This window comes from Rhinopithecus roxellana, chromosome 15, assembly GCF_007565055.1.
Source record: "Rhinopithecus roxellana isolate Shanxi Qingling chromosome 15, ASM756505v1, whole genome shotgun sequence".
Classification (NCBI taxonomy): domain Eukaryota; kingdom Metazoa; phylum Chordata; class Mammalia; order Primates; family Cercopithecidae; genus Rhinopithecus; species Rhinopithecus roxellana.
The window spans coordinates 79,422,294-79,437,420 of NC_044563.1; the positions used below are offsets into that span (position 1 = coordinate 79,422,294).

General features: G+C 53.9%; 1 protein-coding gene across 2 annotated transcripts; it reads left to right on the forward strand.

Moving 5' to 3' along the window:
* Positions 1-1,435: 1,435 nt before the first annotated feature.
* On the forward strand, positions 1,436-14,869 carry ABCG4 (ATP binding cassette subfamily G member 4). Of its 2 annotated transcripts, none has more exons than XM_010356963.2 (15): positions 1,436-1,781; positions 2,370-2,619; positions 6,453-6,570; positions 6,685-6,817; positions 6,948-6,998; positions 7,193-7,338; positions 8,750-8,873; positions 8,985-9,099; positions 9,287-9,429; positions 10,313-10,411; positions 10,629-10,797; positions 10,901-11,001; positions 12,449-12,607; positions 12,759-12,877; positions 13,102-14,869. In XM_010356963.2, exons 2-15 carry the CDS (start codon positions 2,382-2,384, stop codon positions 13,325-13,327), a joined length of 1,941 nt encoding a protein of 646 aa, XP_010355265.1. In that variant the 5' UTR covers positions 1,436-1,781; positions 2,370-2,381; the 3' UTR covers positions 13,328-14,869. The 2 variants fall into 2 exon arrangements, with proteins under 2 accessions (XP_010355265.1, XP_030774018.1); XM_030918158.1 differs by having other exon boundaries at positions 1,476-1,698.
* Positions 14,870-15,127: the final 258 nt, after the last annotated feature.

Here is a 15,127-nt window from a genome sequence, read left to right on the forward strand (position 1 = left end):
TATATCAGGAGGATGAAGAGCCTGTCTAGAAAACAGAGGGAGACAGTCCATTTGGGAATAAGGTTCTGAGAGGCCCAATTAGCAGGGTGGGTAAAAGCTGGGACTTTGGGGTTCAAGCCCTGCTCTGCCACCAACTATTGCTTAACCTCCCTATGCCTCAGTTTTTCATCTCTAAAGGGGGGTTGTTAAACCTGTCTCATAGGGATATTGTGAAGATTAAATGAGATAATGCCTAGTACAAAGTAGTTAATAAATGCAACTTTTGGGGCATGGGGAGGTCTATAGTAGCTGATGGGAGGTTGACTTGGAGAATGGAGGGTCCATCTGGAGAATAGGAGGTTGGTCCTGAGGAATGGTGGTGATGGTGGGGCATGGAGTTGGGGGAAGACAGGGAAGACTGGATCCAAACCCCACATAAACCTCACTGTTACAGGGCGGGGCCTAGAGAAATCCTCCAGGGACCACCAGCTTTTAGGGCTGTGGAGAGGTGGTTGGCAGTGGAGAGGTTTGACTGCTAGTAACCTCTCAACTGCTGCAGTAAGGAGAAGCCTCAGCGGTGGCAGTCGCACCAGCAGCCTCAGAGCCTTCCCTCCCATCGTCTCTGCTGTGTGACAGGTGGGAACTTAAAAGCTCAGGTCACGTGTCTTGGCTAGCTAACCTACTTACCCCTTGAAGACATAGTGGCTGGGACAGGCAAGGGCCAAGAGGAATTGGCTGAGAAAGGGGCAGAGCAAGGGAAAGCCCCAAGTATGTTCTGGGGACCTACATTTGAAGTCTTTGGGGGCAAGGGAGAATGTGCAGGTGCATGAGATTCCCGGAGCACTGTCTGCGAGCCCTGTGCATGCCCTGGCACACAGGTCCCTCCAGGATATGGCATGTGCCTGTCTTGAAGGCCTGTATCTGGCTAGGTGACTGCAGTCGGAGCAGACTGAGCACTGGGTTCCAGTTTAACTCTGGAGCTGCTGCAGGCTCTCCCAAAGCTGCTGCCATTTCCCCTTCTTTATTAGTGTCCTAACCCAGAGAAAGTGTGAATGGGGAAAGGGGAGTATGTTCCAATGTCCCAAGGCTCCTGCTTTTTTGAAAGCCTTTGTACCGAGTTTGGGGATTCCTGGAGGGAGGCCTGCGCTCACGGGCTGGAACTGAGGGAAATTGTTGGGGGGCTGGCATCGTGTGTGAAGACAGACTGACACCTTTACAATCCCTCCACTTCTCCCCACCCCCAACACCGTTGCCTAATCTGTCTTCCAGAGACTTGTCCCCACGGAATGACTCCAGCTCTCCTTTCCTCACTGCCTCCAAGTCGGCCCTTTGCCATCAATCCCCAGTCCTGAGTTCACCCCTGCACCCGCTCCGGCCCACGCGCCGCAAGCGCTGCTCTCTCCTTTGCCGTCCTCGCCCACCGCGGGCTGCCAGGCGGCGCGGGCCCTTTAAGAACGGCGGGACCGGCGAGCAGTAGCTGGGAGGAGAGCGCAGTCGCCCCGCGGGCTCGGAGGACACAGCGTCCGGGTCCAGGCACTGGGAAGCGGGTGTGCACAGCCCAGCGGAGTCGGGGCGCGACCCCAACCACCTCTCACCATCCTTGCCATCTCCTCCGAGCCGAGGGCCGGCCCTCCTGCCTCGCCTGCCCCGCCCCGGCCCCGCCCCGGCCCGGGCCGCGGGGACCGGGAGCCGGGACGCGGGTGCCGCAGCCCGAGGCAGGTAAGGGGATCCCCGGCTCTCCGTCCCTGGTCCGTGGCAGCGCTGAGCATCCCTGCCCCGCACTGGCCCGGGGGCGCGTCAAGGTGACTAGGCATGCGGGAGATGGGGCGGGGGCTTGAGCCGCCGTGGGGTGCTTAGTTTTGAGTCCGGGTGGTGCGCCTGGCTTTGGGGACAGCCCGGGGCACGCGGGCCCGGGGGTGCCGGCGGGAGGGCCCGGCCTGGGCATCGTGCCAAGGGATGGGGAGTGGGACGCAGCTGGAGGCCTGAAGCCTCCTCCTCTCCGCCTTCCCCTGGTCCGCCCTGCACTCACCCTGATACCCCGACCTCCTAGCCGGCAGCCTCCACCGGCTGCCCCTTCTCCCCCGCCCCCTTTCCCTTCAGTCCCCAGGGGCTGCTGGCCTGCGGGGTAAGGAGATTAGAGAAGCCGCGGGGAGGAAGGAGCGATTGAGGGCTTCAAGGGGACGGGCTGGAGCCAGGTTGGAGCTGGGCTGCCCGGGACTGAGCGTCTCCGTGCGGGGAGTGGGGGGCGGGGGCAGAGTGCGGAGCTAACAGTCGCGGATCTGCCCCGAGAAGGAGGTGGGGAGTGGGGGCGGGGGAAGCATTAGAACGCCAGGGAGCTTTGAGCGGGGCTCGGTAGTCTGCCCCAAACTGAGCAGGCCCTCTCCCCGCAGGCCGGCGGCGTGATGGCGGAGAAGGCGCTGGAGGCTGTGGGCTGTGGACTAGGTCCGGGGGCTGTGGCCATGGCAGTGACGCTGGAGGACGGGGCGGAACCCCCTGTGCTGACCACGCACCTGAAGAAGGTGGAGAACCACATCACTGAAGCCCAGCGCTTCTCCCACCTACCCAAGCGCTCAGCCGTGGACATCGAGTTCGTGGAGCTGTCCTATTCCGTGCGGGAGGGGCCCTGCTGGCGCAAAAGGGGTAGGGAACAGCCTGGTAGGGGGAGTCCGTGGGCCCTCTCTGAGTTGCCTCTCCAGAAGCATGAGGCCTGGGTGTCCCATGTTCGGCAAGTCCTGCACCAGTGGGCTCTGTGGAAACACTAAAAGCTGGGTCCCAGCCCGTTGCTCACTGCACTGTTGGGGTGTCAGGATCTACTCTCCCCCACACCTGTGAGCACCATGGGATACTGGGTGCAATTGGTTATCGAAGCTTTATCTTCTAAAGAGATCCCGTGACCTCTGGTCCTTGAGTGGTCCTTGATGAGTTTTCCTTCTTTTGTTTATGGAAGATTCCTAACTGTGAGGACTAGTATGAAAAAGCAAGGGGCTGTGTCTGCAGGGTTGAGCAATACCCTTGGACCTAATTATAAAGATGTTCTCATTCCTGTCATCTTATTCCATTCTTACCACAGTGCTCAGAAGCAGGGAGGGTGGCGGTTTGGCAGGATAGATGTCATCTCTTTGTTACTAATAAGGAAACTGAGGCCCAGGGAAGTTGAGTAACTTGACCAATGTCACACAGCTAGTAAGTGGCAGAGCTGGGACCAGAAGCCTGGTTTCATTCAGGCTTCATTCAGAAGCATTGTTCTTTTCTGTCTCTTTCCTGTACAGCAATCCCATCACCTCCACCTTCCCACCCATGAGGACAGGTTCCCCTGAACCCTGAGCAGCCCCTGCAGCCCCTACCCTGAGCAGCTTTAGCTGATAATAGGGAAGCTGAGGCTGTTTCCCAGAGCCTGGGTGTGGGCCAGGGGTGGGGCTGGGACATTGTTCTCTGAGGTTTGACAAATAGGTTTGGGGTGCTTCAGAGTAGGGCTGAGCATGATCTTCTCTGCACTCTCCAAACCCTCACTCCCAAGAGTGACCAAAAGGTCACATGACTGAGCCAATGGAAACTGAGGCATCTAGGCTTCCTGCCCAGTGTGCCCTGTCCCTAAGCAGCCTCTTTGAGTCCTGAGACCAGGTCTGGGCAAGGTGATGAGGCAGTTGTTATTTCCTTAGCTCTCTCATTTCCTCATAATTTTAAGAAGAAACTAAGATTGTTTTAAAAATGTGTCTAGACGGGCCAGCTCTCCAGTTGCTTCCATGTGCCAGCCACAGATTGATACCCCTCACCTGGCCCTTTCCTCCTGTTGACCTTGCCAGCCTCATTCTGCTCTACTGGCCATTTTGCCATTTCTTTCATCTGTCATCCCTTTCTCTGGCCCCTGCCCTCCCCTCGATGACTTCTCTTTTCCATTGAATCCCTCTCCCCTTCTTTAGAGGACAGAAAGCAGTTAGGGGTAGGCAGAAAGGAAAGAAAGCAAGGCAGATGGAGAGAGAGAGAGAGTTCTGCCTTTCCCAAGTAAGGGTTTGTTATTTCCCCTAAATATATATGGCATTTCTTATTTTTTCAAAACAGCTTCCTTTTAATTATTATTAATAATCTCACTTAACATTAATAATAACCTTATTAAGTCCTTGGGAATATATATTATTATCCTTCCTTTATAGATGAGGAGTCAGAGGCCTTAAAGATTAAGTGACTTGACAAAATTGCAAAGAGAGCTACTGATGGTGGCAGAACTAGAATACCAGTGTCTCTCCAGCCCAAGGTCCTGGCTGGCCTCTTCTGTGCTGAGCAGTTGTGGGACATGGGTTCCTAGTCACTTATAAGCTGTGTGACCTTGGGCAGGCTGCTTACCCGTTCTTGGCCTTGCTTTTCTCATCTGTAAACAGGGATGATAAGAATACACAGACGTGTAAAGCTCAGCTGAGGCGGTATCTGTGAGAGGCAAATGTAAGATGATTTTTGTGTTAGGCATCAGTGTTCAACCAGCTACTGTAATTAATTAAGGGGAAGGTTCGTTGTTGCCAGTTTCTTCTCCTGCAAGAGATCACTTCCTGTGAGTGGCTCTGAAGGCATATGCTGGAGTGCACCACCAAATGTCTCTGACTGATGGCGAGGAGGACTGAGGCAGAGGGCTAGAGCCTACGGCTTCCCTCTCCCAGGAAAGAACTTGCTGTGTGACCCTGGGTGAGTCACTAGATGTCTCTGGTCCCCAGTTGCCTCACCCATGTTGTTAGAGAAACAGTTGAAGCTTTGTAAACCATGGGTACCATCCAGGCAGTTGCTATGATCAGGACCTGACAGTGGGCAGGAGCTGCTCCCCCTTCTGACGGGAAGCATCCAGAGGGACAGCGGGGGCCAGAACACAGTCTTGGGTGTTGTGGAGGGAGGGTTAAATATGCCTTCCCTTCACTGTCTCCACTAAGAACACTAAGGAGGTGAAATGGGGAGGGACTTGGGCTCTGTGGAGGTCAGAGGGGGCGGCAATGAGCAAGGTGCTAGGTAAGGGATTGGCATGTCCTCACCTATGAGGCAGGTCTGCCAGCATCGCAAGCGAGGCCCTCCTTGATGGTTTTATCCTTCTCCTCCACTTCCATGTCTCACCAGGTCACTCCATGTAGGTTCTGCCCTCTGTTCCTTGGATTGTGAGTGTATATACACAGGCTTTTATATCACAGAGCTTTTCCTCCCAAAGCCTGGAGGGCCTCTGCTTTCCCTTTGCCTTTTAGAATCCTGCTCATCCTCCAAGGCTTAGCTCAAATGCCACCTCTTCCATAAGGCCAGTCTTGATTTTCCCCTTGCCCCCCCCCCCCCGACTCACGTCAATTCCATTGTTTTGCATTCTCACAGCACATTTTTTGTACTTCTGTTATAACTCTAATTTTATTTTTCTTCATAGATTTTTTTGTGTCTGTCTTACTTAGATTATGACCTTCTTGAATACAAAAACTATGTCTTCCTCAATTTTTGTCCAGTGTTTGGTACAGAGCTTGGTATATAGTAGATATCAATAAGCATTTGTCAAGTAGAATTAATAGTAAAATGTCACTTTTTAATGCATTCTATGTGCCAAGCACTGTGTCATATGTTTTACATATATTATCTCATTGAATCTTTACAACAACCCTATGAGATAGGTACTATCATCCTCATTTTACAGATGAGGGACCTGGAGCTCAGAGAGGTTAAGCAACTTGCCCGAGGTCACACAGCTGGTAAGTGTGGAGCCAGAATTTGAACCCAGATCCACCTGACTCCAAACCGTGCTCTAAATGCATATGCTGCCTTCCAATGAATGAATGAAAGGTGAGATTTTACTGGGCCATGTAGGGGCTAGAGAGACAAGCCTGGTGGGCAGAGAGAGTGCAAAGAAGAAGGCTTTTTCTGAATTAGAGAAAAGCTCTGAGAACTCGCGCTCATGGAACAGACACTTACTGAACATCTACTACAGGCCAGACAGTCTACTGAGATTACCAAGATGAGTGAGACACTGCCCCCAAGGAGCTCACTGACTAAGAGGCTGGGAGAGTGGGGCAAGTGACAGGCACATCAAGTAACAAACATGCTAGGATAGGAGAGGTGCTATGGAAACACAGGGGATAGGCAGCCAGCTCGGGCTGTAGTAGTGGGAAAGTTTTCCTGGCGGGGGCGAGACAGTGGCCGCTGTGATCACAGAAGAGGACCAGGGTCTTCTACAGCTTTGATCCCCTCTCCACACCCATCTATGAGATATGTGGATTTTCCCACGCCCTTCAGAAGAGGATTGTTGCCTCTGGTACTTTGATATTAGTGGTGGTGGTTTCTAGGGGGACGGGATGAGAGGGACGGGTTCCTGCCAGGGCTATGAGGGTTGTTCCTCCATCCTAACCCAATCATACTGAATAGGGACTACCTATTTCACTGATAGCCATGGCTGCTCCTAAGAATTTTGGGGGTACCTCTGTTCACTGCAGCCTGACCAAAAATTCCTCCTCTCCTCACTGCAGGTTATAAGACCCTTCTCAAGTGCCTCTCAGGTAAATTCTGCCGCCGGGAACTGATTGGCATCATGGGCCCCTCAGGGGCTGGCAAGTCCACGTTCATGAACATCTTGGCAGGATACAGGTAAGAATGAGATGGGTGGAATGGGGGCAGGACTCAGGAAGAAGTATCCCTTGGGGAACACAGAAGGTATTCTGAAGTGGCTTTGACCCCCATCCTCAACCCACATCCCTGCAGGGAGTCTGGAATGAAGGGGCAGATCCTGGTTAATGGGAGGCCGCGGGAGCTGAGGACTTTCCGCAAGATGTCCTGCTACATCATGCAAGATGACATGCTGCTGCCGCACCTCACGGTGTTGGAAGCCATGATGGTGAGGGCTGAATAGTCCCCTCCTCCCAGCAATCCCCTCTGTCTGCTGTCCTCACCTTCCCCATTGGCGGAGGGGTCAAGGCAGAGCTCCCTCCCACACATACTTCTCTTGCTTACTCTCTGGACCCCAGGTCTCTGCTAACCTGAAGCTGAGTGAGAAGCAGGAGGTGAAGAAGGAGCTGGTGAGTGGAGAAGGGAGGCAGCGGCACCACTCCCTTTTGTGGTGCTGCTGAGCTCAAGGCCCCGAGCTGGGGGTGGGAGAGTGGTGGCTTAGGCCGAGACAATGGACTTAAGGGAGATGCTTTTTGAAACTGGGGTGGTGCCTGGGGGAAGCAGAGACTCCGAAGCTGACCTGGCATGGGTGGGGCGGGGCCAGGTGACAGAGATCCTGACGGCACTGGGCCTGATGTCGTGCTCCCACACGAGGACAGCCCTGCTCTCCGGCGGGCAGAGGAAGCGTCTGGCCATCGCCCTGGAGCTGGTCAATAACCCGCCTGTCATGTTCTTTGATGAGCCCACCAGGTAGTTCTCTTCACCCTTTCCCACCAGGATACCCCTCTCCTCTCGGCCCTGAGCCAGGGCTGGAGGCTGTATCTTCTCCATGATCCAGAGCCTCTGTTCACATCCTCCTGGGGCCAAGATAAGGGCTTCTTCCTCATCTCCATCCTTGCCAAATCTGTTGCTGTGAGTGGCCCCATCCTTCATTCGGGCAGAGATCCAAATGTCCTCCCTGATTGACACCTCCCTCTCCAGTCACCCTCGGCCATCAGTCACCAAGTCCTGTTGATTCCACCTCCTTTTGATATCTCTCAGATTTGCCCTGCCCCATCTCTAATGTTGATGTTAAATTCAGGACAGCAACAGATTCTTATCTCCTTGTCTCCACTGTCTCCCAGTCAGTCCTTCCTCCAAACTGCAGCTAGAGTGAACTTTCTTTTACTTTTTTAAGATGGAGTCTTGCTCTGTCAACCAGGCTGGAGTGCAGTGGTGCAATCTCAGCTCACTGCAACCTCTGCCTCCTCGGTTCAAGCGATTCTCCTGCCTCAGTCTCTTGAGTAGCTGGGATTACAGGCACATACCACTATGCCCAGCCAATTTTTGTATTTTTAGTAGAGACGGGGTTTCACCATGTTGGTCAGGCTGGTCTTGAACTTCTGACCTCGTGATTCACCCGCCTTGGCCTCCCAAAGTGCTGGGATTACAGGCGTGAGCCACCATGCCTGACCAGAGTGAACTTTCTAAACACAGGTCTGCAGTGCTCACTCCCCTGCTTAAAACATGCAGTGTTTCCTGTCCCACTTGTCCTCAAAATAAAGTCAGGTGACTTACGAGGGCCTGGTCTGAACCTACTTCTCCAGCCTCATGTCATGTACTTTATGCTCTAATAATACTGAGTTGCTTATAATTCCCTGGTCAAGCCACGTGTTCCATGCCTCTAAGCTTTGCCCATGCTGTGTCTTCTGCTGGAATGCCCTTCACCACTGTGCCTCCCCTCTTCCCTTCACCTGCTTAGCTCTTACTCCTGGGCTCGCTCAGGAATCTTCTCTGACTACCCTCCAACACCTGATACAGCTGAGGTGAATCCTCCCCCTCTTTCACCCAGTGTTGCTACAGCACTTTCCACATTACCCAAAATCATCTGTGTGCTTGTCTCTCTCTCCTTCCAGACCAGAGTCTATGTATTATTTATGTATCATTGTAATCCCAGTGCCTGGCATACAACAGATCCTCAATATATGCTTATTAAACTGAACCGTGCTCTGGGCTTCTGGGTATACCTCCAAGTGCCTGAACAGTAAAGGATACAGATGTGGCCAGAGTGCCCTCTTCCTGCCAGATTCATCCCCTTCACAGCAGCTGCCCCACCCCAGACACTCCCTTCTTTTGGCCTCACCCACCTCACATGGCCCCCTGGTGGCCTCTCTCTGGACAGTGGTCTGGATAGCGCCTCTTGTTTCCAAGTGGTGTCCCTCATGAAGTCCCTGGCACAGGGGGGCCGTACCATCATCTGCACCATCCACCAGCCCAGTGCCAAGCTCTTTGAGATGTTTGACAAGGTGAGTGTCTCCAGGCCTCAAGGAGGATTGGCTTGAGATGGAGGGATGGAAGGGGGTCAGTAGAGGTGCCTGGCCCGCTGCTCCTTCCTTACCCTTCTCTTTCTGCTGCAGCTCTACATCCTGAGCCAGGGTCAGTGCATCTTCAAAGGTGTGGTCACCAACCTGATCCCCTATCTAAAGGGACTCGGCTTGCACTGCCCCACTTACCACAACCCGGCTGACTTCAGTGAGTGGGGGTCTGTTGGTAGGGGCTGGGAAACAGCAGCGGGCCAAACCTGGAGGCTCTGCACTCAGGCCTTCTAGGGATAGGGATCTCACCGTTGCCTGCCTTCCCCACACACCCAAGGCGGGACTGACTTGCCCTTGGGAAGTGAGGATGAATCTAAACTGAGCTCTCCACTCTGTGTCCCCAGTCATCGAGGTGGCCTCTGGCGAGTATGGAGACCTGAACCCCATGTTGTTCAGGGCTGTGCAGAATGGGCTGTGTGCCATGGCTGAGAAGAAGAGCAGCCCTGAGAAGAATGAGGTCCCTGCCCCCTGCCCCCCTTGTCCTCCAGTGAGTAGGGGTGGAGAGGGCAGAGAGGGCATAGTTGGGGAGGGGAGACTGGGCCATGGACAGTGGCCCTGTCAAAGAGGCTGTTCCCTGGAGGCATTGCAACCATTGGGTACTAGGAAGAACCTAGGACTTGGAATCGACCTACTGTGAACAGCACCGTGACCTTAGGCACGTTATTTAACCTCCTTGAGCTCCAGTTTCCTCATTCACGTATTCATTTGGCAAGTTCTTGTTGAGCAGCTACAGTGTGCTGTCCTTGGTCCTGGCATAGTGCTCATCTGGTAAGCAAGATCAACATGGTCCCCAGCCTTGTGGCCAGTGTGGCTTACTGTTCTCTCTAACTTAGAGATGATGATACTTACCTCACAGGGTGATTGGGAGGACTAATCACATAATCACATAAAGCTCTTAGCACTGTAGCTGGTACAGCAGGCATCTGCCCGGTGCTAGTTGTCTTCCTTAAATGAGACACTATAACCCCTGAAAACCAGATTGGTTAGTTTTTGTTGTTATTGTCATTATCATCATTATTAAATAATATTACTGTAAAATTAGTGCCATAAAGGGATTATACCCTTAGAGTGAATATGTTTTGATGGATTAAAGAAGTAACCCATCTATTATTAGCCACCATGGGTGTCCATTACTTTCTTTCCATCTCCTCCCTCCCAAGTTTTGCCCCGTCTTTGTGTCTGAATCTCACTCTGATTCACACCCCTAAGCCTGGCTTTCAGGAACACAACTTAATGGTGGAAGATTCTCTGTAGACTTGGAGGACCCCTGCCCTGGGGAAGAGCTCTGAGGTTTTCCATTCACTGAGCTGGGGGTTCTGTGGGTGAATGGGGTAGGCTCACCTGATCCCGATCCAATTTCTTCTTCCCAGGAAGTGGATCCCATTGAAAGCCACACCTTTGCCACCAGCACCCTCACACAGTTCTGCATCCTCTTCAAGAGGACCTTCCTGTCCATCCTCAGGGACACGGTGAGGCGTCAGGCTAGGGGAGAGGAGGCTGGCACAGGCCTGACCTTTTGGGCTGTAGGATCCTAGCAGCTGAGATGGGAATGGGGACCCTCCCTCATAGCCCCACAATGTGCCTGTGGGTCTCTGTGCCTGTGAGGGCAGCTACGAGATCCTACCCTGCTCAGTGGCTTGCCCTGGCCTGTAACACATCCCTCTCCTGGTGATGACCCCTCCCAAGGTCCTGACCCACCTGCGGTTCATGTCCCACGTGGTTATTGGCGTGCTCATCGGCCTCCTCTACCTGCATATTGGCGACGATGCCAGCAAGGTCTTCAACAACACCGGCTGCCTCTTCTTCTCCATGCTGTTCCTCATGTTCGCTGCCCTCATGCCAACTGTGCTCACCTGTGAGCTGAGCTGCCCTGGGCATGGGGCAAGGGCGTGGGTGCTGGGGCTTGGGGCAGGGGCCAGGGTGTTCGCTGGCTGTGCCTAAGCAGCCTGTGTCCTCAGTCCCCCTAGAGATGGCGGTCTTCATGAGGGAGCACCTCAACTACTGGTACAGCCTCAAAGCGTATTACCTGGCCAAGACCATGGCTGACGTGCCCTTTCAGGTGGGCCTCTTCCTCCCACCTGCCCAGTGCCTCCATCTTGTTTTGCTCCTTCTGTCCTTGCTTTCTTGCCTCCCTCAAACTTGTCACTTTCCTTCCTTTGCTGTCCTACTCACTTAGCAAATAGATGGTGAGTACCTATCATAGGCCAGGCTCTGTACCAGGTCTTAGGGATATAGCAATGAACTAGACTGATGTAGTCTTGACCACGTGGAACTTATGTTTTAATGAGAACAACTGACAGCGAACAGAAAACGATGAAAATAACCCTATAGGGCCGGGCGCGGTGGCTCACGCCTGTAATCCCAGCATTTTGGGAGGCCAAGGCTGGAGGATCACTTGAGCTCAGGAGTCTGAGACCAGCCTGGGCAACATGACGAAATCCCATCTCTACTGAAAATACAAAAATTAGTGAGGCATGGTGTTGTGCACCTGTAGTCCCAGCTACTGGGAGCAGTGGGGGTTGGAGGGCGGTGTTGAGGTGGGAGGATTGCTTGAGCCCAGGAGGCAGAGGTTGCAGTAAGCCTCCAGATTGCGCCACTGCACTCTAGCCTGGATGAGTTAGTAAGAGACCCTGTCTCAAAAAAAAAAAAAAAAAAAAAAAAGAGGAAATAGCCCTACAAATGACTCTGTAACTCTTATTAGGGGCGGTCGACAGTGGTGTACTCTCTGGCTCTTACTGCCACTTGCTACCTGCAAGATCTTGGGCAAATCACTCTCTTTGCTAAAGTGTCCCCATCTATAAAGTGGAATGACAATAGTATCTACCTCAGGATTGTTAGAATTGAATGAGTTAATGTATATAAAGTACTTAGAATAGTGCTTGGCAAACACAAAGTGCCAAATAAATGTTAGCTAGTTGTTACTGCCAATACCACCCTGTTCCAAGCATCAGGGCCACCAGTAATCCACAGGGTGCATTTGTGCAAATTAGAAAAAGGTGCCCCTTCCTCAGGGTGGACAGCGTAACAGGATGCTTGGCTTAATAAGAAGAGCACGAGCTGGACCTTTGGCCTTTGGTTGGCTCTTGGTTAGATGCCCTTGAGCAGGGGATGACTGTATTTAGTAGGCTCAGACCCTGCCCTCTAGGAGTTGGTAGGTCATGGGGGAACAAAATGGCTCTCCTATGGAGAGTTAATTAATTAACAATATAATGAATAAGTTGGTCCAGGTGGGAAGGACTTTACGCGCTCAGGAAAGGGAAAAATCACCGTGCCTGAAGCAGTCACGGTGGACCCAACGGAACACGTGAGACAAGATAAGTGAGGGTCATATGGCCAGGGAGGAAGGGGACGTGTGTCAGTCTGGGGGACAGCTTGAACAAGAGTGTGGAGGCAGGATGGGCACCTAGGAATAGGTATTCTAGAGGCCCAGGCTTGGGTGGAGTGGAGGTCTTGGCTGCTGCACCCCTGGCTTGAAGTCCACTGCCCAGTCCGTGCCCACTCCCCAGGTGGTGTGTCCGGTGGTGTACTGCAGCATTGTGTACTGGATGACGGGCCAGCCTGCTGAGACCAGCCGCTTCCTGCTCTTCTCAGCCCTGGCCACCGCCACCGCCTTGGTGGCCCAATCTTTGGGGCTGCTGATCGGAGCTGCTTCCAACTCCCTACAGGTGGGAGGCCGGCAGCTGGGGATTCCCAAGGTGGGAGGAGGTCTTGTGGGAGGAAGCAGGGCCTGGTGCAAAGGGTAGGGTGGAGTTCTAGGAAACCTGGGTTTGTCCTGGTCACCCCTATGATGGCCTGGCCCCCTCTCGTCCCCTCTAGGTGGCCACCTTTGTGGGCCCAGTTACCGCTATCCCTGTCCTCTTGTTCTCCGGCTTCTTTGTTAGCTTCAAGACCATCCCCACTTACCTGCAGTGGAGCTCCTATCTCTCCTATGTCAGGTCAGTACCCCTGCCCTCCTCATTCGCCTCTGCTTCTCCCTGGAGGAGTCCATACCCAGGACTTCCTGGGTTGTGCCAAGTCTGCTGCCTGTCCCATTATCCTTTGGGCAGGGGCACCCTGGCTGCACCCCAGGGATGAGAGCATTGCAGCTGGGCTCTGGCAGTTTTCTCAGAGAGCAGGGACCCTGTGTGCTGTGTCCTGTCTGATATCCTTGCCTGCCTAGGTATGGCTTTGAGGGTGTGATCCTGACGATCTATGGCATGGAGCGAGGAGACCTGACATGTTTAGAGGAACGCTGTCCGTTCCGCGAGCCACAGAGCATCCTCCGAGCGCTGGATGTGGAGGATGCCAAGCTCTACATGGACTTCCTGGTCTTGGGCATCTTCTTCCTAGCCCTGCGGCTGCTGGCCTACCTTGTGCTCCGTTACCGGGTCAAATCAGAGAGATAGAGGCTTGCCCCAGCCTATACCCCAGCCCCCGCAGCAGGAAGGCCCCAGCCCCAGCCCTCTGGGACTGTTTTAACCTTATAGACTTGGGCACTGGTTCCTGGCGGGGCTACCCTCTCCTCCCTTGGCTCCTCCACAGGTTGGCTGTCGGACAGCACTCCCAGCCTGGGCTCTGGGAGTGGGGGCTCCAGCCCTCCCCACCATGCCCAGGAGTCTTCCCAAGTTGATGCAGTTTGTAGCTTCCTCCCTACTCTCTCCAACACCTGCATGCAAAGACCACTGGGAGGCTGCTCCTTCCTTCCTGCCCATGGCACCCTCCTCTGCTGTCTGCCTGGGAGCCCCAGGCTCTCCAGGCCCCCACTTACAACTGACCAAAGTGGCCCCCTCTGGGGGTCCCCACCACACAAGTGTTTGTAAACTGGGCTGCTATAAGGTTGGAGTTCCAGGGCTGGGCCCTGGTGGGGTCCCCTGGAAGTCCCATTATGGACGTTGAAATGGACAGGGAAGGACTCTGGAAGTCTCTTCCTCCTCCTCCTCTTCTCCCTACCCCTAGACCCTGGCTGACTTGGACAATCTGCCAGGACAGAAGCTGGATTTTCTGTCTAGGTCACTACTCCCAATCCTGGGGATTGGAGAGGCCTGGGGCTGTGGGATGCCCCGTCCTCCTCCCCATCACCTTTGGTGGGAGTAGGGCCTGGTGGCACCTGTGCAATAATGTCTGTGTTTCTCTCCCACCTGCCACTGGAACTGGAGAATGCACTTTATTCTGGGGGGTGAGTGGGGGAAGACCCAACCCTCCTTTCTCGCTGCCCCTGATACATGCACGGTCTCGTGATGCTCCCTCCCTCTCCGAAGTGACAGGCACATACATGCAAACAGGCCATCTCAGCCCTACACACTTGCCATCCTCTACAGTGCAGAGGAAGAATGATGGTGGCATGCTGGTGGTGGCGGGAGGACAGTGCCAACCTCCTCCTGGGGATCCCATGTTGGAGACTCTAAGGATAAGGCTGGTGCTGCCCAGGGTGTCTACAGGACCTGCAGGTGTCTACCCCCAAGTCTCCCCTCCTCCCGAGCCAGGGGTGGCACAGGGCACTAGATCCCTGGAGTTCAAGACCCAACACAAGCACAAGCACGGGCATAAGTTGGCCTTGGCCACTGCCACCCATGGCCCTCCTTTTGTGCTCCATGCTGGCATCTTCACTCCCCTACCCCTTCCCCAGTCACTGCTGTTCATTCAAACCCCTGTCCGTGTCCCTCCACCGTTCCTATCAGCAGGTGGCCCCTGGGCATCAGAACAGCCTCCCGTGGGCACCAGGTGGCAGACACAGAGCATGTCTGGCTTTCCTGGTGGGTCCAGGTTCATTCTGTTTCTTGTTTCCCCTCCCCCAGGGCTCATTTCCCTCCTTTTTCCTGTATACATCCATGTCTACCTCCTCTCACCCTGCCACAGATTGTTCCTATCACACAGAGATGCCAGTTGTATTCGTGGGATTTCACCCATTATTAATAAAACCTATATTTATACAGTATGTAATGTGTAAATGTGTGTGGATCTGCCTCCTGGTACTGTGCGCTGCAAGGGGATCTTCAAAGCATTTGGCAAGATGCTTGTCAGCCGTAGGGAGTCTGTGGCAGGGGATAGTAGGTCCTAGGTACATGTCAAGCTAGTGAACATGTAGCTTAAGAAATATTTGTGTTGCCGGGCGCGGTGGCTCATGCCTGTAATCCCAGCACTTTGGGAGGCCGAGATGGGTGGATCACGAGGTCAGGAGATCGAGACCATCTTGGCTAACACAGTGA

What these genes read in the sequence shown, in the direction of transcription:
- ABCG4 (XM_010356963.2), top strand. Translation starts at nt 2,382, where the DNA reads ATGGCGGAGAAGGCGCTGGAGGCTGTGGGCTGTGGACTAGGTCCGGGG. An exon ending in GCCCTGCTGGCGCAAAAGGG is followed by an intron (nt 2,620 to 6,452) that starts GTAGGGAACAGC and finishes TCCTCACTGCAG; the next exon opens with GTTATAAGACCCTTCTCAAG. An exon ending in TTCTTTGATGAGCCCACCAG is followed by an intron (nt 7,339 to 8,749) that starts GTAGTTCTCTTC and finishes CTCTCTGGACAG; the next exon opens with TGGTCTGGATAGCGCCTCTT.